The 24,427-nt window shown below is 39.0% G+C and overlaps 1 protein-coding gene across 2 annotated transcripts; it reads left to right on the forward strand.

The window, feature by feature from the left end:
- Positions 1-5,086: 5,086 nt before the first annotated feature.
- LOC133710961 (pentatricopeptide repeat-containing protein At5g55740, chloroplastic) lies at positions 5,087-8,111 on the forward strand. Of its 2 annotated transcripts, XM_062137123.1 has the most exons (2): positions 5,087-5,915; positions 6,048-8,111. In XM_062137123.1, exons 1-2 carry the CDS (start codon positions 5,591-5,593, stop codon positions 8,075-8,077), a joined length of 2,355 nt encoding a protein of 784 aa, XP_061993107.1. In that variant the 5' UTR covers positions 5,087-5,590; the 3' UTR covers positions 8,078-8,111. The 2 variants fall into 2 exon arrangements, with proteins under 2 accessions (XP_061993107.1, XP_061993101.1); XM_062137117.1 differs by having other exon boundaries at positions 5,097-8,111.
- Positions 8,112-24,427: the final 16,316 nt, after the last annotated feature.

Below are 24,427 nucleotides of genomic sequence, written 5' to 3' on the forward strand. Positions count from 1 at the left end.
ACAAAACCCACGAAGCTTAAAGGGAATTTAAAGACCATTAGCAACCCCAAAAAAGAATTTAAAGAGAGGGGAATCTTCTTCTGCTACTCACCTTTAATGAAGTGGGTAGGAAGGTAAGAAGATTCTCTGAAAAAATTTGAAGGAATTTTTCTAGGGTTCCGAACCTCCATAACAATTTATCCGGATTCTCTATATTGTGTTTATGGTGTTTGAATTGAGTCCAAGGATTTTCGTAACTATACTTAACTGCTAGTAATGGGTTACAACTCTTGGAAAGTTGATTTAACTTTTAAGTACAAATGAAAAAAAAGAGAGATACGCACTTTGTTTTTCAAGATTAATGGTAGAAACATATAAATCATAAGATCCCCAATAATACGTACACTAGGGAAATAATGCACGACAGACCAACAGAACTTACTAATTTCTTAATCAAAAAGAAAAAATAACCAATAATTTTCATGCCAAGTAGCAAGTGCATGCAACTAATTTATACATTAGGAATTCATCACGTCATGCCTGCATGATATAATTAGTATCCTCCTTGTTTAGTAAACTTGAAGAGCTTAGAATATGATTGATAGAAATGAATAACTTGCGCACATACTACTTGGAAATCAAAGACATATACATCGGTCACAATCAATACATAACAAAAAAATTATAAAGGTTCAAAATCTTATAATTTTGTAATTATGGAAATATCAAATTTTTTGATGAGATACTCTACACTAGAGTCTAGACTCCAATCCTCCGATACTCCTATACCAAATATTATAAATAAACGCCTGGACTAGCACTCTAGCAGTATAGTTATAGTGTTCTACAACTGGTATGTGTGTGTGTGAGTGTGTATGTGTGTGAATATATATATATAGTGTGTGTGTGTATATATAGTCGTTCCCTTTCAATTTTTCATGAATTTTATGATGGGTGTCAGTTAGGTTTGCACCATTTGGAAAGTGATTTTTGCATAATGAAATTTGCCTAATTGGTCACCACATTTCAAGAGGTAACCTCTTGTGAAGTAAAATGACCAAAGTCATATGGTACAATTGAAGAGATACATTATCATTTGAAAGGGCACATGTACTACTATATAAAGGAGTTATTCTGCAAAAATGAAACAGAATCATAAGAGGTTAAGTTAAAACCTTGCCTCACAAAATTCTTCACTCTATTCTATAAAAGCCTCTAGGAACTAAAAGTCTGCAGAATTTTGATTGTAGTAACCTTGAGTCAACTTGTAAACCTTCTTAATTTTGGGTGTTTAGCTCGGTTGGTTTTCTTGAGTGCAAAACGAAGACTAACAACAACATTATATATGCTGGGCCTCATTGTATTCTAAAGGCATATTTGATCACTCCCCTTTGCACACTTGATAGTGGGGCAAATAATGTCATAAAGAAAGCATAGTTGTAGCATAGAACTATAAACTCTCTCATGATTCATACCCACAAATTTGTTCCAGCATTTTCCTTGTTTGTAACTTTGTATCATTGTATGTATATATGCTAGAACCTTCTTAACTAATCTAATGCATCGCTTGGGACATTGGGTTCATCCTGCATGATATCTATATGTGTGTGTGTTGAAGGGGGGGGGGGGGGGGGGGGGGCATGGAACTCATTATCAGCTATCGAGTTATTTTTGCAGCCAAATATATATCTTGAGGAGCTGTATGTATATACACACCCTTTTCTCGTGAAGACGATCACCATGTATATATGCATGGGAAGATTGTAGTTTGCATCGAATTCTCTCTATCCTTTTTCTGTTGCAAAGAGAAAGAGAGTGCTATATAATGATGGTTGGTCACTTTCTGAAACGAAACCAGTCTTCTGGTACAAGCTACCTTCCAACCCACACCTTTTCTCCAGATTCTCTCTATCTATCTATCTATCTCTCGCATAAATTTCTTTGTTTCTGTTTTTGCTGTTTCCAGAGGGAAAGCAAAGCAAAGCAAAGGGAAAGGGAAAGGGAAAGGGAAAGAGATTCTCCTGTGACACGTGTCGTGATATTCCCCCATATCTCGTTCATCTGAATATCCCTTTTGTCTGGCCGGGCACAAAAATAAAGGAATATTCCCACCATCCTCCTCCTTTAGCTTTCCCATTCCACGATGACCATATTCAATCTGTGTTCAAAACAGAAACCGAGGTGAAGAAGCCCTGAAAACTATGTAACACTACAGGACTTGGTGCTAGCTCAAAACCCTGTCTTTGGTTTTGTTGTCTATTCATATCATCGATCATTTATTGATCCTCGACTCAAATCTGCTTAGTTAGAAAGCTAGCTGCAGGGGACTCAACTTCTAGCGCACTTGCTTTCTGCCCTAGCCTGTTTTCGCCCTTCTTACTCGATCTAACAAGTTCTTTAACAACTTATTTATGCATCAAAGTTTCCAATTAGTTTCAGCTCACATGGCCAGAAAGTATGAATCTCCCAATAGCATATATATATATCGTATATTTCTTTTCACAAACCTATGGACAACTACTTTTATGTAAAGCCTTAGCCCATTTGATTAAGGACCACTATTCTTTCCACACAAAATTTCCCTCCAACGTTTAACTTTTCCAAATACAGACTCTCACATTAAAGTTCATAATCCCTTTTCTCCTTCCTCTCTTGTAAGAAGACAGGAAAATTAATACAGAACCTCATATAATTGTTAAGTAATGTATCTACTAATCAAAAAGTGTTCATGCAACCTTTTAAAGAGTAAAGATGGAATAATTGACAGCACATAAGTCTCCAGCCACAATTTTTTCTAATGATCCAAACAGTTTAAGTTTCAATAAAATCATGATCCTAAACAATCATCCAATTTCACTATTTACTCATCACCACGTTTTCTTGAAAAATTGTTATTATTATTTTTTTGTTAATTAGATTTTAATTTGATAGACATATGTGACTAATTTTGATTCGGCATAGTCTTTTTATTTTTTATTTTTTATGATCGAGGCCATTGTGTATTCCTTTCCATTTCACTTTTTAATGAGAGACTTTGAGTGTATTTTTTTAATATTTTTTATGGGAGATTATTTTGAAGAAATTATCTAATATTATATTTATATAACTATATAACTATATATATATATATATATATATATATATATATATATATAAAATCTTTTTATGCTAAGGACCTCCTTATATTTTAAAATCTAAGGATTTCCTTGAATAGACTCACTTTTCTATCGCATATCCACATCTTGACCGTTCAGTTTTTAGGTCTTAATGTATAGATCACTTATGCAAATTTTCAGCCAAATTGATGATCATTAAGGTATCGAACTAGATTAAATCAATGAAAGGACCGAATCTGTCCAACTTAAACCGTTCGTGTTCATAATTATAAATCGCAATCTTGAATGCCTTAATGATTATCAATTTGGCTGAAAATTTGTAGAGAGGATCTACTCATATATACCTAAAAGGCTAAAAACTAAACGGTTAAGATGTGGATATGTGATCGAAAAGTGAGTCTATTCAAGGAAATCATTGGATTTTAAAATCTAAGGAGGTCATATATATATATATATATATATATATATAACTGAAAACTAACATACTACTATATGACATTATTACCTACAAAAAACTACTATATAAAGTTAAACTAAATAAAAAATAAAAGTCTGCATTGCTTGGTATTTGAAAGAAATGTGACAAAGATCAATCAAGATCGAGTCTTTCAATCCTTGGTATGACCAATAACAAAGTTTTGAATAGGAATACGAAATAATATTAGATTCTATTCTACTCTATCGATCATCGAATTTATCTAAATCCACTTTCAGGAAGTGATTGTATATGAAAGTTCAAAGTTGCATCAAGTTGTTTCAAATTGGAGGTTATAATCAGAAGAAACGAATGAGCTTTAGGAAGCATTATATGAAATATTCTTGATCAACTTTGCGGAAAGCCCATGAAAGCTACATTTAGGGGCTGTAAGGTTTGTCAAATAGAATCACGATGAACTAAAAAAAAAATTGATGCATGAGAGAAACGGATTGTTCTGCTAAATTCTCTACTCACTAATTAGGATATATATATTCCTCACTTTGGCATCAGAATTTCATTATTTTATGGATCAATGACTGCAAGCTGTGCTGAGATCTATCATCTGAATTATTTGGATACTTCATACTTATCTTAACCAAAAGTTGTGCTGTGTTGAAAATTAGTTTCTTGAATATTGTACAATGAGAGGAGTACTTGGAGAATTTCTATTTTTTCCTTAAAAGACTGTGCTATGAAATTGGTATTTATATATATTCTCATGCATGATTCAAAATACTTTAGTTGAATGCCAACATCCTATAATAAATTTTTAAGTCTTGACCAAATATTTCAAGAATAAGTGCATGTGGCATCTGAAACAGGAGAGGGTGGAGTATGGAATTAGAATCACTTTGGTCGGCCTCTTAGGAAAAGATATCAACTACTAAGTTATTATCACAAATGAAAAGGCACATTTAAGATAGAGTGTCAATGAAGACACGAGCATGGTATAAGAAAGTCTCAAAGTGTTAAAACTCTGTAAATATCTGAGTCTATGAAGATCAAATTACTTGATCTCAACGTCGGAATCGATGTCTTACTACCGATCCCAAGTTTCACGTTTGATGTAGTACTCATACCGGAAATTATGATCAGGAATTGCTCTATCAACCGCCCTGAAGTATTCTACTTGTATACGAGTTCAACACCTTCCTGCAACTCAATGCATTAGGCAAGATCCTTTTGTTCATAATTACTAATTGCAAATGCACAAAATAAAAAAGAGCCAGTCAATCTTCAGAAACTTTCATCCTAAATGTGAAATACGAAAGCGTAATATCATTTCCAGATCAACACATTTCCAAGTCAGCAGTCCAAGTGGTGGTGGTGTTTCCAAATGGCATAATTGATAATTGTAATGGCTTGTGCCTCTTCTTAGAGATAGCTGTTCATATTTTCATTGTAATTGACTTTTCCTCTATGAGAATTTTCATACTCTCTAACAAACTCCATTTCCTCTCTAGCAAAAGCTTCGATTCCTGAAGATTCTTCTTCTATCTTTGTGATTCGTTTCTATATTTACTTAAGGTCTGAGTAATAACCATAGTCACTTAAGGAATGCCTTAGGAAAATACTGCTACAAATGAAAACCATGAGAAGATATAGAAAAGGCAGTGGTGTTCATCTAACTAAATAATAAACTATGCTCAAGCCTCAATCACCCTTGGATGTAATTTAAGGGTTAAAAACAAAACAACTCAAACTCTCTACCATTGAATATAAATCTAATGATAATTCAGCATAATTTCTTTGGTCAGTTACTTTGATAGAAAATATGTCAGGTAGCTCATAGATCATCTTTGGAAGTTAAAAAATAGCGGCATGTATATCGACCCAAGTTAAAAGCCCAATTGAATGTAGCCCAATACATTTGATTCTAGCCCAAGGCAATTCCCCAGAAAAACGGTTAGTTTGACGATAATGCCCTTCCCGCTTTTTATCTGGGATTAACGAACGAGCGAACGACCAACCAACCATTATCTTGGTCTAGCTTTGCTCTGTTTCTTTCTCTTCACTCATGGCTTCTTTACCTTACAGCACCATTCCAAACACACACCTCTCTTCATCCAAACACTCCATACCCATAGAAAACCAAAAACCATCACAAGCCCATTTCCCAAAGCTTCAAGAAAATGCAACCCAGAATCAAACTCTGTCCAAATCTTACTTCAATCAGATCTCCAAACAGAGCCAAATTCAAGAAGCCGTAGACTTGCTCATCCATATGGACCTCAAGAGCCTCCACATTGGGCCCGAAATCTACGGCGAGCTGCTTCAGGCGTGTGTCTACGAGCGAGCTCTTCAAACCGGAAAGCAAATCCACGCCCGGATTATCAAGAAAGGTGAGCTGTTTTCAACAAATGAGTACATTGAAACTAAACTAGTGATCTTTTACGCAAAATGCGATGATGGGAAAGCTTCGAATCGTTTGTTTAGAAGGGTGAGATTGAAAAATGTGTTTTCTTGGGCTGCAGTTGTTGGATTGAATTGTAGATTGGGTTTTTACAAAGAGGCTTTGCTAGGGTTTATGGAAATGCATGAAGATGGGTTGTTTCCGGATAATTTTGTGGTTCCGAATGTGTTGAAGGCTTGCGGGGCGATGGAGTGGATTGGAGTTGGGAAAGCAGTTCATGGATATGTGGTCAAGATGGGTTGTAATGGGTGTGTGTTTGTTGCTAGTAGTCTTGTAGATATGTATGGAAAATGTGGGGTTGTGGATGATGCGAGGAAGGTGTTTGATGAAATGGTTGGGAGAAATGTGATCACATGGAATTCGATGCTTGTGAGTTATGTGCAAAATGGATTGAATGAGGATGCTATTAGGGTGTTTTGTGATATGAGGGAGGAAGGCGTTGAACCTACTCATGTGACTGTGTCTAGCTTTCTGTCGGCTTCGGCTAATTTAGGTGCGCTAGAAGAAGGTAAGCAAGGGCATGCATTAGCAGTTGTGAGTGGACTTGAACTGAATACCATTTTGGGGAGTTCTATTATAAACTTTTATTCCAAGGTTGGTTTGATTGAGGATGCTGAAATAGTTTTTAGTAGGATGAATGAGAAAGATGTGGTTACATGGAATTTGCTCATATCTGGGTATTTGCAAATTGGGGATGTTGATAAAGGTCTTGATATGTGCCGCATAATGAGACTCGAAAACTTGAGGTTTGACTCGGTGACTCTTGCATCCCTTATGTCTGCTTTTGCAGATACACGAAATTTGAAATTTGGCAAGGAGGCGCACTGTTATTGTATAAGGAACAACCTTGAGGGTGATGTGGTTGTTGCAAGTAGTATAGTAGACCTGTATGCCAAATGTGAGAAAATTGATTATGCAAGACGAGCTTTCGAATCTGCAACAACTGGAGATCTTGTACTGTGGAACACACTTCTGGCTGCTTATGCAGGATTGGGACATAGTGGTGAGGCATTGAAATTGTTCTATCAGATGCAACTGGAAAGTGTGCCTCCAAATGTGATGACTTGGAACTCTCTGATATTTGGTTTTTTGAAAAATGGTCAGGTCAATGAGGCTCAAGATATGTTCTTGCAGATGCAGTCCCTTGGTGTCGAGCCAAACCTGGTCACTTGGACTACTATGATCTCTGGTCTGGCGGAGAATGGGTTTGGCCATGAAGCAATTCAGGCCTTCCATCAGATGCAAGAAGCGGGAATCAAACCCAATGTTGTGAGTATCATTTGTGTACTTAAGGCTTGCATAGAAATGGCATCATTACAGAATGGAAGAGTTATACATGGGTATTTGATTAGGCATTCCCTCTACCTTTCAATCCCAATTGCAACATCTTTAGTGGATATGTATGCTAAATGTGGTAACATAGAAGAAGCAAAGAGAGTGTTTGATATGGTGTCAGACAAGGAGTTACCTATCTATAATGCAATGATCTCCAGTTACGCATTACATGGTCAAGCTGTGGAAGCTCTTGCGCTATACCGGCGTTTAAAGGAAGAAGGCTTACAACCCGACAGTGTAACCTTTACTAATGCCTTATATGCATGTAGCCATGCCAGTCTAGTGAGTGAAGGTTTGGAGCTTTTGGATGACTTGTTATCCAATCAAACTATAAATCCAAGTATTGAGCACTATGGTTGTGTGGTTAATCTTCTTTCTCGGTGTGGCAATGTGGATGAAGCTTTTAGGCTTATTGTCGCAATGCCTTATGAGACTGATGCACAGATATTAGGATCATTACTTGCAGTTTGTAGAGAACAGAATAACATAGAACTAGAGGAGTATCTGTCCGATCAATTACTGAAATTAGAGCCAGAGAATTCTGGAAACTATGTAGCGATTTCAAATGCATATGCAGTTGCAGGAAGATGGGATGAGGTAAAGAAAGTGAGGCAGTTAATGAAAGAAAAGGGCCTGAGAAAGATTCCTGGATGCAGCTGGATTCAAATTGGAGAAGAAATCCATGCGTTTGTTGCTGGTGACAAATCACACCCAGAAACTGAGCAAATCTATATGACATTGGAATTGTTGGAATAGAAATGGGTTTTACTGGATGCTTTCCTTCATTATACTCATAGCTCTCGATGATTTCTGTTCATGAATTATAATTAATAAATGGGCCGTGATCACTTATCCAAATATGGCCCAACATTTCTCCAAATACTCCACCTACTTTTGTTTGTGCCCACTCACCCAAACCATTAGTGACACGACGCATATAGTCTCTGAAAATACCACGAATTACAAAACTGCCACTAACCACTAAATACACGACTCAAATCGTGCCAGTTTTCTCTCTCTCACAAGTCAAATTGGTTTGAAACACTCCGTCCCTCCATATTCTACACTTTCTTTCTCTTTCTCTCTCTCTAACCCCGGGTAAACGACCACGATACTCACCGAAGGCGGTCGAGTAATTTTCTCGGTCCGGTAACGCTTCTTGTTTCTCCGGCTTTGGAATTATAGAAAGAGGTAAAAATTCGATTTCTGACTTGAACCGCTTCACCCTAGGCCTCCCGGGTGGTCTCTTTGCAAGGGGAGGTAGTATAAGGTCAGTAACACATTCAGAAGAAGACATATCAACATTGGTTATTGGCCAGATAGGGAAAATGTAACTCTTCTTGAACATATCAACATGAAAGTACTTATCAATATAATCATAGACATTTTCAGAAGCAGCTTGTATTGCAGCAAGGTCGTGAGGACAAGGAAAACAATTGATCTGCCATTTCACACAAGAACATGAATGCTCGGAAATGTTAACTACGTACGAAAAGTCAGATCGAACCTCATAAACACCAGGGCTAGAGTAATGGATACTAAAACGACGAGATTTATCCATCTGCACCTTCAACTTTTCCTCCATTTTGGGAGTTAGTTCTGTCGTCCAACGTTGTGCCTCATCCCTCCTCTCACCCATCAGCTCCATCTACTTAATTCTGGTCTGATCCAACATACAATATACCGGCATCAAATGCTCAAGTGAAATCCAAGAGTTAAATGATTCTGCAATCCCATTGGCCATTATTCCATATCGGTGGCCTGTATAAAATGCACGGCACCAATGTTCAACTGGAATTTCAGCAAGAAAAGGGTCAATAATCTCGGCACCTCCAACTTCTCTAAGTTTATGCAAATTGAAACGGTATTCCTTCTCGGTAGAGGAATATGCAACCTTAAAAAACTTCTGCTTAACATCTTCTATCAAGACAGAATTACCTTTACCCCTATATTTACCGGCAATGTTAGCCACCAAATGCTTGTAACAAAATAGGTGAGGATGTCCAGCAAATACCTTATCGAAAGCACTCAACAGTCCGGTACCCCGATCACTAATAAATGTGATGACTCTTCGTTGAGGTTCAAGTAAACTCTTCAGATGCTTGAGAAAGAATGTCCAATTTGATTCTGTCTCAGAATCACAAAAACATATGGCTAGAAGGTAGAATCCTGCACAAACCAGAACACAAAAACGTTAGTCTATTAGTACCCAATAAACAAATTATTGGGGGGCAATAAACAATGAAGTTACCTTGATTTCCATTCCTTCCAGTTGCAGAAAGAATCTGACCTTTGTAAATGCTTTTACCAAACGTTCCATCAACATACAACACCGGCAAACAGAATTGGAAGCCTTCAATACAACCTCCATAAGCTACGAAAAGCCTATGAAAAAGATTAGTGGATGGGTCAACTTCCAACACAAAAGAAGAGCCCGGATTACTCTAGCTCCAAAACGGCTTTCTTATACCAAGACAACTTGCTGAATGAATCTGCATCGGAACCATAAATCGCTTCCTTAGCCTTTTGCTTCGCTTTCAAGGCAACCTTGTAGGAAATATCAAAACCATATGATGACTTGAATTTAATCATAATTTCCCTTGGCTTCAATGCAAGATTATAGCTAACATCGGCAGCAATGCAAGTATTCACAACCTTGGATCCCAGAAGCCTGTGCTTTTGAGTCCTAACTACACCCTTACAAGTGTGAATATTATTCAACTCCGTTATATAAAGGCAACCATTTTGAGATGTTGAAAGAGCGCGAAGATGCCAATCACAGCCTTCGGTTCCAACATTTGAACAAACTGCATGAATACGGTCCAAATCGTTTCTCAAAAACACAAACTCGAAACCAACTACAATTGCATACTTCCTGAGTTTCTCACGGAGCTCAGCTGCACCATGAAACTTCTCCCCAACATGATGAATATAGGAACTCCACTCATCAGACAAATACGACTTGTGAACTTCAATCCTAAATGCCTCCCCCAAATAATCGTCCTCATCCACAACTTCGAACGACTATCCACTGAATAGTGTTGCTGCAACTTCCACCAATCTTTAAAACAGAAATCTCAACACATTCTAACTTATGTATTCTAGCACCGCAGAACAGCATCTGGAAATCACGATCGGAACGAAGAAAACATACTTCACAACCCGGTACTGAATACTGAAGCTCAATAACATCACTTGGCAAAAACCGGAACGTACGGAAAACGTCTTCATACAAGTCAGAAAAGCTCATACATTGATTCACAGGAATCATATAACCTTTTCCAGAATAAATGCACCTAGCAACCAGGGAATCAGGGATAATCCTGAAAGAAAATAAAAGAACAAAACTATTATTGCCTCCCAATAAACACATTATTGCCCCCCAATAATTTAAACAGAACTACCAAAACACAACAAAAGCATTAACAAATTACTCTTAAACTGAAGAAACGGATCACTAGACAACCAATAGAGAGACTTTATAACAGTTAAGACACATTACTGCCCCCCACTACGCACATTATTGGGACCCAATAATGTAATAAAAACTACCGAAACTCTTCAGAAAATGTGAGAAATAGCTCTGCACGGAAATGAAAAGATCATTAACCAACAAATTTAGAATCTGAGTAACAATTAGAACACATTACTGGCCCCCAGTAGAAAAATTATTGGACCCCAATAATATAGTCAAAATTACAAAAACACCTTAGAACAAGCTCAAAACTAACACGAATCTCAGATCAGCCAAAAACAGCACAAAGATAACACCGAAATACAAAACTAACAAAATGCACACAAAAAAGGCTTAGAAATTCAGATCATAACTGCAATAAAACTTCACAACCAGTTCAAACTTAACACGAAGCTCAGGTTCAGCAAAATCAGTTAGTAGTTAACAAAGAAAATCGTACACAGAAAAGACCTAGAAATTCAAATCGAGCTAAATATAAAACAATCACAGATAGGAGAAGAAGCTAACCGCAATGGAGGAACAGAAAGATGAGCTCCATCTCGCTCCATGTGATAATCGCAACAGATCTTCTCTCTCTAGGAATCACAGGTCTTCTATCAAAAGAAATCGCAGAGCTTCTCACTCTAGAAAACTCACGACTCCTCTGCAAATCGCACAGCTCCTTTCTCTCTCTAAAATGTGAGAGCTCCAATATTTCAAAACAGGCGAGCTTCTCTCTCTGGAAATTAGCCGATTCTCACTCTGGAAATATAGCCGATCCTCTCTCTCTCTAAAATCAGAGAGCTTATCTCCCTAAATCTCGTTACTGTTATGAATTTGAAAGATGTCAGTTATAAAAGGGCAAAATCGGCAGAAATTTAGAGCAAAACCATGCCCGTTATGAAAAGATGGGTAAATGGGGTTAAAAAGTGTAACTTGTTGTTTAAGTAGCTAATCTCTTATAATGTTTGAGTAATTGGGGTTAATTAGCCCCAAAATTGGGTAAATGATCATTCCCCCTTAATAAATTCTGCGGTGGAACATATATGTTCAAGTTATTCTCTATATAGGAAATGCAATGCTTAAATGTGTATCCCACAAAAGATCAAGCTATTATTCTGGAGGGCTGCTCATAATTTTCTATGACACATAAAATATCCCACATTGGAAAATTGACAAATAAAATATAATTTATAAGTGGGTGGATCTCACCCAATTGTACCGAGACCTTTTGTGATTAAAACCCAACACCTAACAGGTGGTTAAGTTGGGATAGTATCGGTACAATGGTGGGCCACGGGCCACGCTTGTCGCTGTTTAACATGGTATCAGAGCGGGTCCTTCTCCAATTGTGTCTCCACATAGGCACGTATCATGAGCCCAAATTGGGGTTCCCTGTATTGCCATCGAAATTACCAAGTGTCCAATGTGGGCCTTGGATTGTATCGACCAAGTCTCCGATATGAGACTTGTGTCCCAATTTCCAATGTGGAAATTGAATTAATTAATTTCACGTGCAGACCTAGAGTTAGGTTGCATGTGAGGGGGCGTGTTGGAGAGGAAATATCTCACATTGGAAAAGTGACAAATAAAATATAATTTATAAGTGGGTGGATCTCACCCAATTGTACCGAGACCTTTTGTGATTAAAACCCAACACCTAACGGGTGGTTAAGTTGGGACAGTATCGGTACAATGGTGGGCCACGGGCCACGCTTATCGCTGTTTAACATGGTATCAGAGCGGGTCCTTCTCCAATTGTGTCTCCACATAGGCACGTATCATGAGCCCAAATTGGGGTTCCCTGTATTGCCATCGAAATTACCAAGTGTCCAATGTGGGCCTTGGATTGTATCGACCAAGTCTCCGATATGAGACTTGTGTCCCAATTTCCAATGTGGAAATTGAATTAATTAATTTCACGTGCAGACCTAGAGTTAGGTTGCACGTGAGGGGGCGTGTTGGAGAGGAAAGATCCCACATTGGAAAAGTGACAAATAAAATATAATTTATAAGTGGGTGGATCTCACCTAATTGTACCGAGACCTTTTGTGATTAAAACCCAACACCTAACGGGTGGTTAAGTTGGGATAGTATCGGTACAATGGTAGGCCACGGGCCACGCTTGTCGCTGTTTAACATAGTGCTGCCATTGAATTAGCTATTCATGTCTTTTGGGACTGCCTAAGAGCAAAAAGTGTTTGGAAGCTTTCTTTCTTAAGTGACGTATGTAAAACATGGAAAGAACCATCCTTTCTTGAGTTGGAGGCTTTGGAGAAACCGAAATTTAAATAGGCATGGTGATCGAGCGAATGCTGGGACCGAAAGAGCTTGTACAAGCTGCAAGAGATTGGCATTTACAGTGCGCCACATTTGGGCCTGCTAACAGTGCGTTGCCTATAGCTCCTGCTCAAGACGGAATGGATGCTTAGCAACCACCTACTGTGGACTGCCTAAAACTAAATTTTGATGGAGCAACATATACTAAAAATGGGGCTAGTGGTTTGGGAGCTGTGTTCAGAGATCATCAAGGCAAATTGAGAGGTGCCTTGGAGCAACATATACTAAAAATGGGGCTAGTTAAGTCTTTTATAGATTGTAGTTGGCAATTTGTAAAGCGTGATTGCAACAAGATTGCGCACCGCTTAGTAAATGAAGCCTTGAAGTTAAGTCAACATTTTCTTTGTATGGAGTCGGGGACAAATTTGGCTCTATCAATGTGTTAGTATGGACTTTGAGTGAGAAGTCTAAGTGGACATGGTTTTCTTTCCGACTTTGTTGAGGATGTTGGAAAACACTTGTAACTATTCTCATTGTAATCTTCGTCCATTAATGAACTATCTATTTGATAAAAAAAAAAAATTAAAAAAATTGTGTATCCCACGAATTGTTGCTTGACATTCCGAAATTCAAGTTGATTATGTGGGTAGGTAATGTGTAGACTAAAGCCGTGAATTTGGTACTTAGCTTTCGAGTATTGGGAACTGAATCCTAAGCCCGGAATCCCAGGATGATTGTGATACAAAAAATAGAACCATGATCCTTGATCATATGTCTACCAACAGGCAAAACACACAACCAACAAAAAAAAAAAAACAATTCGGCAAAATACCAAACACAGACATATTATATGTATCTGATTGTAGTATTACACATGATAATTCTTGGATTAGTAAGGTAAGACCTTTTCTTTTTCTAGAGGACAATTAAAAAAAGCCGTCTGTGTCACAAAATTAATGAGATAAAAAACAAGTGTGATTAAATTCAACTCTGAGATCATGACTACTGATTTGAATTTCTACCCTAGCTATGAACTAGTTTCTGTCAATTAAGTCTATAGATTAAATGATTAATAGAGCTGGCCTTATCCTAATTATTTTTTCCTTTTTTTGATAAGAAAATCTACAATAGTCAAATACAAAAGTTTTTAGAGCGGCCCGACTCTAATCGGTCAAACAAAAAAGACTTTAGAAGCTTTTACCCTATTCTATTTGTTATGAGTTGAAAATCTGAAATCTTCCTTGACTTGGAGCACCACTACTTCCAAATTCGAAAACTTGCAAGTTACAACCATAGTTTTCAAAATTTCAAAACTTGAACTTAGAAGACAAGAAACTGATCAGAACTGTATATACACAGATACTGGTCAATCATATATACCTTACCATCCAATCCCCACTTCTCCTTTGTCTTTATTTTCATCTTCCCCCCTTGTCGGGGATGAGTAATTGAGTGATGAAATTAGGTTAACAATTGGTTTTTCCTCTCTTACATTAAGGTTTACTGTAATGATATAAGAAAATTATTCAGTTGTCAATGCTGAAATTCTACCAGTGAGTCAACCACTAATATTGTCACGCCCCGAATTTTGAATAATCAATTCAAATCCGAAACATGAATAATAACAAATTACAACTAACATCCTGAATTTTTTTCTCACAAACAACCACACTTCACAACTCTCAAATTTACAATAACCCAAATCCTCAAGTTATTTATTACAGCACACTCCCACCAAATCAAATTGTAAGGCTCAAATGAGCTTAACTCGCCTCACTATTACAATTGCTGTAAAACTATAACCATTGCTCTAACCGCACGATCACCGTCCTGGTTCTCCTGTCCTGTAGGATTACCCGCTACACAATTTGAATAGTGTACCGGGAGTTGCAACAACACAAAACCCGGTAAGCTTTTTACAGCCAGTATGAGTAAACAAGAAAGAACTGTTGATTTATTAAATTACAATTCAAGTAAAATTCAACAGTATTACGTCTGCAAAGAGACATCAACCCACTCATGGAAACCACAAGGAATACATTTTCACAATCCTCAAATCACAATACACCACACTGGTCCTGTAAACACCCAACCCACATAACACCACTCTGGTCCATCCCAATAACACGTTAGAGCTCTAACTGCCTCGTTACCTCTGACACCTTGGCCTAGGGTCAAGCAACGGCAAAATACTTCGGTTAACACTATAACCGTCGCGCTTTGGACATCCCCGTCCTCAGCACCATATACTTCGGTTAATAATAAACCGTCGCACTTTGGACATCCCCGTCCTCAGTACACAACTTCGGTTAATAATAAACCGTCGCACTTTGGACATCCCTGTCCTCAGTACACAAACACTCCGGTTATCCATAACCGTCAAACTTCGGACACCTCGTCCTCAGAATCCTACATTCTCCAACTCTATACATACTCCAATGTAAATCATGAATATTAACAAGAACTCATCAATCATGATCATCACATATAAATATGATAAGTCAAATTTCAATTCATAGTATTTTAATCATCCCAATTTCCACACTCTTCAATGTCACACCATTCCACATATAATCACGTAAATATATATATACGTAATCACCCACTCAGGAATGACCACTAATACCAACTATAGTTCACACAAGAAAATCGTGAAATTCATTTTGTATAATAAAAATCATTTTACTTCCCCATGGACCGTGGTTGATCAAGTCCATATGATTTTAAAACAAATATTTATTTCATAAATATTTTCACGCAATTACGACAAAATAAGGTAATTAAATTTATTCGGTTCGTAATATGAACCACGTGAGGTTTACTCACCTCTAAATTCCCGCTGCGTCTTCTTAACAGCTCAAAAACAACGATCCGAAATCGTTCACCAATCAATCCATCAACCACCTAGTCAAACACGATCTTAACTTAGAAATCATTCATAGACCACACATATACAGAAATCCAACGGTCGGATTCTAATTTAATGATGATCCAACGGTCAGATCAAATTTATATGATGATCCAACGGTCAGATCCTCACGGATCGCCCTTAGGATCATCCTCCAAAATTATCACGAAGATCCAACGGTCAGATCTTCCTGAATCGCCCTTACTAACATCTTCACAAAATTATATGAAAATCCGACGGTCGGATTCTCACGAATCGCCTTCCGAATCACTATTTCTCAAATATACGAAGATCCAACGGTCAGATCTTCGCCCGTGACCTCACAAAGTCACCGGGACAGTCATACGATCAACATATTAAAATTTGAAGTAAAACCGATGGTCTGATCTTCGTAGATCGTAAACCGAAGATAAAACGTAAAAACCGTAAATAGTAACGTAAAAACGTAAATCCACTATTTACCAACTTTTTCTAACATAACCTTGTAATATATCAAAACGCTCGTATGGATGCATAGATCATCGCCCAGATAATGAAAACTCGAAATATGGTCTGATGCGCCGCCACAAGCGGTGGTCAGTGGGCGGTCAACGCGGCGGTCAACGCCGGTCAACCACCTCAGATGGCAAAGTGACCAACTACAAACTGGTTCAAAATGAAAGGGTGGTCGACTTCCATACCTGGAGCTAAGTCTGGTTTGGCCTAGATCGTCCTAGATCAAGCTTGGAAGTCGGATTAATCCTGTGCGTCCGATCAGATTTCAGATTAAATCAGGGACGTCGAAAAAGTCAAACCATGATCTAGCGTTCTATACACAAAATCGTGATGAAAGGCTTACATGGGGATGATCAGCATGAGGAGGAGATCACAAAAATGGGAACGATCGGCCCATGCAACGCCGGAAAAGTGGTTTTCCGGCCGGGTCCGAATCAAGAGTCTGGGTGGCTTCGATCCAGCTTTTGGAGCAGCGTCTGGGCGAAGCGATGGGAGGGGACGGCTGGGCGTGGAGCGGCGATCACGGAGGAGTCCGGGTCCGGGGCTGGAGGAGGCCGGAGGGGAGAGAACCAGCCGGGTCGGGTCGAACACGACCCGCCGGGTCTGAGGGTTTCGATCGAGAGAGAGAGAGAGAATCCGGGGGACTATTCCGCAAAAACAGAAAAGTTTCGTCCTTAATGAAAAAAGTCAACATTTTTTTGATATTTATAGAAAATTCCCAATTTTCAAATATTCATAACTTATTCATACGAACTCCGAATATTGCGTTCCACATATGCACGAGATCGTATCGACGAGCTCTACAACTTTCATGAAGAAAGTTTTCCCAAATTCTGTACGTATAAGAAGTCACTTTTCAAGACCCCCTAAATAACGTTCGTTTTCGAAATAAAATCGTTCGAACTAATTCCACAACTCCTTCAAGCTTCGTATTCGTGCCCACGCCTACGAAATCATTTCCAAAATGTCATCGGACATTAATTTGAATTTTTCGGGTATTACAATCTACCCTCCTTAAAGAAATTTCGTCCCGAAATTTAAGCGTAAGTCAATTCCTCTTGATTAAGGTTGACCTAACCATCGAATCTCCATCCTTCCCAAAACTGTAGTAATCCACAAAGCCACAGCCATTCGTATAAAAATACATTCCTATGGCCACTAAATCCTTTCATCACGATGTAAATTCACAAAACTAGAATTCACAAATGAAATCCTCATTCCCACTTAAGTCATCAACATGACATTCCTTCACCGCATCATTTCTCAAAATTACAACACAACAATTGCTTCAAGCAACCCACACTCAAATCACCACGTGGCATTGCACATATTGTTGTTTTCACACTGATCGTCATCCTGTACTGGCATACAACCACAATAAACACTCCCACAAAGCGTTTCGCTACTCAATTAGCATCACTCAAAACAAATCATTCTCAAAAGCACGCCAATAAAACATGTCACACAGTGATGATGACTTGGGCTTGCTCAATCCTTGGGCTAAGCATTAAGGCTGGCCAATTGGGCCGAAGAAATCGAACCATCCACATTTAAACCGGCCCGAACCAATTTGGGTTTAACATTTGGGCCTACCATTCGGGCCGAACAATTGGGCTTATTATTTGGGCCTACCAATCGGCCGAACAATTGGGCTTACTATTTTGGCCTACAAATCGGGCCGAACAATTGGGCTTACTATTTCCAGCTCGGCTACGGTATGAAATTGTACATACCGTATATACGTATGTATACCGTACAGACCGTATATACGTATGCATACTGTACAACTGTATATACGTATGCATACCGTACAGGCCGTATATACGTATGTATACCGTACATACCGTATATACGTCCGTATAACAAGTATATACGAGATCCAAAAATATTTGTAAGAGGTAAGGTTCGAACTCCCGACCTCGAACACGAAGGTTTTGCTCCCAACCACTGAAGCAAGAGCTGCCTTCATTAATATATGCTCACGTGTTATATTTATTATGTCATAAGTGACATAAATAAAATAACGGGGGAGGCAAGGTTCGAAACCTCAACCTGCCGCACGAAACCTTTGTCCCCCAACCACTGGAGCACAAGCTGTGCTTAATATAATGTGTACAAATGTTATACTTATTATGTCATAAGCGAACATAATAAAAATAAACGAGAGGCAAGGTTCGAACCTCTGACCTCTTGTACAAGAGCCTTGCTCTTCAACCACTAGAGCACCAGCTGCTCTCGTTACTATCCATGCAACTTCTTTTATTTATTCTATCATAAGCGATAGAATAACAACAAACTGTCGGTACACTCCACGTGCCACGACACGTCTCTTCCGTGATTTACGGAAAGCAAATCACTTTCGGCTAAAGCTGTCTGCCACAGCGTCTCGAGGTTCGGCCTGTCCCCTTACACGCTCAACACGCGCCAACAGCTTTTCCGGGTTTCGGGGCGACTTTAATCCAACGCGTGGATTCAAATTCTGAGATCGTTCATCCAACGGTGGAGATCTGTTCACCTTGTTCTATAAATAGGTGCATTCTGGAGAAAAACTGTTCACTCCAAAAGAAAAGAAATTTTCTTCCGAGCTCAAGTCTTTCTCTCTCAACTCTTCAGCCTTTCTCTTCTCAAATCCCCAGTTTTTTTTTTTTTTTTACTCTCAGATCTTCAATCTTTTCCTCCAAATCTTCAATCCTTCTTTCTCAGATCTTTTCTTCCATTTGAAGATTCGATCTCATCTTTCCTCTGAGAATCTCAGATCTCCAATCACCAGTTCAACAACTCCAATCCTTCTAACAAAATCTCCCTCAAACACTAAACCATGTATTCCTCGATTTACACATCCTCTCACCCCATGACCCAAGAGCCACGAACTCTGCAACTAATGGAGCTCCAAACCCCGCAACAAATGGAACCACAACAACAGCAACCAACAGAGGAGGGAGGAAACACCCAAGCAGCTGGAAGTAGTGCCAACATGGATTTCTGGCGAAGCCGTACCAGGTGGATTCCTACTCCAGAACAAATAAGAATCCTCAAGGATCTTTACTATGTCAAGGGATTTAAGTGCCCAACTACAGAGCAGATTCACGAGATCTGTCTCCAGCTGAACCAGTATGGGCATGTTGAGGGTAAGAACATTTACTTTTGGTTCCAGAACGTCAGGGCTCGAGAGAAGCAGATGAATAGGTGTAATCAGGCTGCTCCAGTGCCCATGAGAACTAGTTCTCTTGGTACTGGTAGATCCATTGATCTCAATTTTGGGTCCACTGGTTCTACTGGTGCTGGTGGATCCATCGACATCAATTTTGGGCCAGCTGGTGGATCCATTGACATCAATTTTGGGTCCACTAGTTCTACTGATGATGGTAGATCCATTGATCTCAACTTTGGTTCCACCTATTCTACTGGTAATGAAGGATTTCTTGATTTAAATTCTGTTTCATATTCTTCCTCACACTTCAACACTAATACTAGTACAACTCTTTTGGCACAACAGGAGGACAAACATCCCTGCAACAACGAGGAGGAGATCACCAGGAGGTTCAAACTCTTCCTCTGTTCCCCGTGCACGGCGAGGACGTCTTTGGTAACCTGAAGGCTACTTCCGAGGAAGGTAGCGCTTTTGGTTACTATTCTGGTGGCTCAGGCGGTTACCACAGTGGCTCAAACGTTTCTCTTGAGCTCAGCCTCAACCCATCCGGAGCTGCTGACTAGGCTTAGTATAGCATAGTCCTCGCTTTTTTTTTTCTTTTTTTTTTCTTTTTTTTTTTGTAATATAAACTCAATAAGATGGTGTGCATGTTTTCTTTCCTGTTTGTTTAACCAACAACAACACCAAGGATCGAACCTTGGTCACCCAATACTGTTTTCAAAACCATAAACAACTCTACTGCACACATCTTTCATAATGATGCAATAAAAACAATCACTCAAAAAGAATCCAACAATCAATTAAGTCGCATCGAGGTCTAGCTAGTATCCTCTGAGTCAAACCAAACACAACAATTTCATCGATAGGATTAGGGATTTATAAAGCTAAACACATCCTGAGTTAGCTAGGAAAAACCCACGTTTTTAGAGTTACTCTTACAACTCTTATAGAATCTCGATAATTCCATCTATCAATTGTTTCAACAAAAACTCACCACAATTCAATCCCTAACATTTAGCGATTCAGAAATCAAATCAAACTCCATATCACATAGTAATTCACTTGAACCACTATGGATACCTAACAAAATCACTAAAATCAATATCCGAAATTGCGTTTAACTATAACACCTAAAATCAATCACCAAAGGCACACACTCTCATCCAACATCATTCACAAGAACTGATTCTAACTCTCCCAATTAATTACACCAAAATCAACTCCATTGCAAAACTTTAAGTGTCCCGCCTACTTAAACTTAAAACACACAACAACTTCAAATTCACTGCAGCCCATCTCCATACTACGATCCAAAACTTAAGAAAACTAGTTCACCACACAAAGGCCACAAAATTCAATTTCATTCACTTGAACAAAACTATATTCACAAGTCACGGTCAGGTCATCAACCCATGGTGTTCAAATGAATAAATTTCAAATCCAGTTTTCCTTGTGAATCGTAACGTATCGTTCCAAAATGATGCAAGTAACATCAACCACGTATATAAGACACATCTCGCGAACTCAATTCAAATTCAGAATCACCAAAACTACTACTAATTCCAATTCTACCAACAATCCTGATTCTGAAGGAATTATAGTACTCAACGACAACCCAAAACAATGGTCTCTCCTCTCTAACCATCGAGCACAAAATAAAATTCTTGTCTCGCACCTTAAACCCTGCTTAACAACTTACAAGCACAAGGAAGAAGTAACCGCAATAATTCCTTCCCTAACCGCAACACTACTCACAACTCCACATGAGTCAAGAATCTATTCAAAAACATTAGTATATCCAACTTAAAAAGGCAAAATTACTATCGATTAATACTCGTATCCACATTACAGACGAGCATAGGTCCACACCATGCCTTCAACCAAACACTTCAACAATCAAAAGAACCTCATTTCCATAAAACAATCCTCGTTGACTTAACAGAGTTGAATCAAGAGGTTTCTATTCCTCAAGGATTGTAACTCGCAGCCACTGAACTTATTCCAATACGAACCTACAAGACAACTGTAAGGTTCTAAGTACAACCCCTTCGAATCTCCATCACCTAAGGAGTATAGTATGCTTGGCTAATACATGTATAACACTTAAAACACAGTATAAGTCAAATACAAATTCATATTAACCAAGTCAATACTATAGGGAATGTATTCACGTTCCCTAAACGACCTAGCGGCCTAAACAACTCCCAACACTCACGCATACCCAATGACTTAGCCAATACCAAAGAGCACACGATGGGGATCCGCTGCAGACGGGCCATCACTCGGAAGGTATTGACACATCACCAAATATGCACCTTACGCTCTGATACCAAACTGTCACGCCCCGAATTTTGAATAATCAATTCAAATCCGAAACATGAATAATAACAAATTACAACTAACATCCTGAATTTTTTTCTCACAAACAACCACACTTCACAACTCTCAAATTTACAATAACCCAAATCCTCAAGTTATTTATTACAGCACACTCCCACCAAATCAAATTGTAAGGCTCAAATGAGCTTAACTCGCCTCACTATTACAATTGCTGTAAAACTATAACCATTGCTCTAACCGCACGATCACCGTCCTGGTTCTCCTGTCCTGTAGGATTACCCGCTACACAATTTAAATAGTGTACCGGGAGTTGCAACAACACAAAACCCGGTAAGCTTTTTACAGCCAGTATGAGTAAACAAGAAAGAACTGTTGATTTATTAAATTACAATTCAAGTAAAATTCAACAGTATTACGTCTGCAAAGAGACATCAACCCACTCATGGAAACCACAAGGAATACATTTTCACAATCCTCAAATCACAATACACCACACTGGTCCTGTAAACACCCAACCCACATAACACCACTCTGGTCCATCCCAATAACACGTTAGAGCTCTAACTGCCTCGTTACCTCTGACACCTTGGCCTAGGGTCAAGCAACGGCAAAATACTTCGGTTAACACTATAACCGTCGCGCTTTGGACATCCCCGTCCTCAGCACCATATACTTCGGTTAATAATAAACCGTCGCACTTTGGACATCCCCGTCCTCAGTACACAACTTCGGTTAATAATAAACCGTCGCACTTTGGACATCCCTGTCCTCAGTACACAAACACTCCGGTTATCCATAACCGTCAAACTTCGGACACCTCGTCCTCAGAATCCTACATTCTCCAACTCTATACATACTCCAATGTAAATCATGAATATTAACAAGAACTCATCAATCATGATCATCACATATAAATATGATAAGTCAAATTTCAATTCATAGTATTTTAATCATCCCAATTTCCACACTCTTCAATGTCACACCATTCCACATATAATCACGTAAATATATATATACGTAATCACCCACTCAGGAATGACCACTAATACCAACTATAGTTCACACAAGAAAATCGTGAAATTCATTTTGTATAATAAAAATCATTTTACTTCCCCATGGACCGTGGTTGATCAAGTCCATATGATTTTAAAACAAATATTTATTTCATAAATATTTTCACGCAATTACGACAAAATAAGGTAATTAAATTTATTCGGTTCGTAATATGAACCACGTGAGGTTTACTCACCTCTAAATTCCCGCTGCGTCTTCTTAACAGCTCAAAAACAACGATCCGAAATCGTTCACCAATCAATCCATCAACCACCTAGTCAAACACGATCTTAACTTAGAAATCATTCATAGACCACACATATACAGAAATCCAACGGTCGGATTCTAATTTAATGATGATCCAACGGTCAGATCAAATTTATATGATGATCCAACGGTCAGATCCTCACGGATCGCCCTTAGGATCATCCTCCAAAATTATCACGAAGATCCAACGGTCAGATCTTCCTGAATCGCCCTTACTAACATCTTCACAAAATTATATGAAAATCCGACGGTCGGATTCTCACGAATCGCCTTCCGAATCACTATTTCTCAAATATACGAAGATCCAACGGTCAGATCTTCGCCCGTGACCTCACAAAGTCACCGGGACAGTCATACGATCAACATATTAAAATTTGAAGTAAAACCGATGGTCTGATCTTCGTAGATCGTAAACCGAAGATAAAACGTAAAAACCGTAAATAGTAACGTAAAAACGTAAATCCACTATTTACCAACTTTTTCTAACATAACCTTGTAATATATCAAAACGCTCGTATGGATGCATAGATCATCGCCCAGATAATGAAAACTCGAAATATGGTCTGATGCGCCGCCACAAGCGGTGGTCAGTGGGCGGTCAACGCGGCGGTCAACGCCGGTCAACCACCTCAGATGGCAAAGTGACCAACTACAAACTGGTTCAAAATGAAAGGGTGGTCGACTTCCATACCTGGAGCTAAGTCTGGTTTGGCCTAGATCGTCCTAGATCAAGCTTGGAAGTCGGATTAATCCTGTGCGTCCGATCAGATTTCAGATTAAATCAGGGACGTCGAAAAAGTCAAACCATGATCTAGCGTTCTATACACAAAATCGTGATGAAAGGCTTACATGGGGATGATCAGCATGAGGAGGAGATCACAAAAATGGGAACGATCGGCCCATGCAACGCCGGAAAAGTGGTTTTCCGGCCGGGTCCGAATCAAGAGTCTGGGTGGCTTCGATCCAGCTTTTGGAGCAGCGTCTGGGCGAAGCGATGGGAGGGGACGGCTGGGCGTGGAGCGGCGATCACGGAGGAGTCCGGGTCCGGGGCTGGAGGAGGCCGGAGGGGAGAGAACCAGCCGGGTCGGGTCGAACACGACCCGCCGGGTCTGAGGGTTTCGATCGAGAGAGAGAGAGAGAATCCGGGGGACTATTCCG

This window comes from Rosa rugosa, chromosome 1 (genome assembly GCF_958449725.1).
Source record: "Rosa rugosa chromosome 1, drRosRugo1.1, whole genome shotgun sequence".
Lineage (NCBI taxonomy): Eukaryota > Viridiplantae > Streptophyta > Magnoliopsida > Rosales > Rosaceae > Rosa > Rosa rugosa.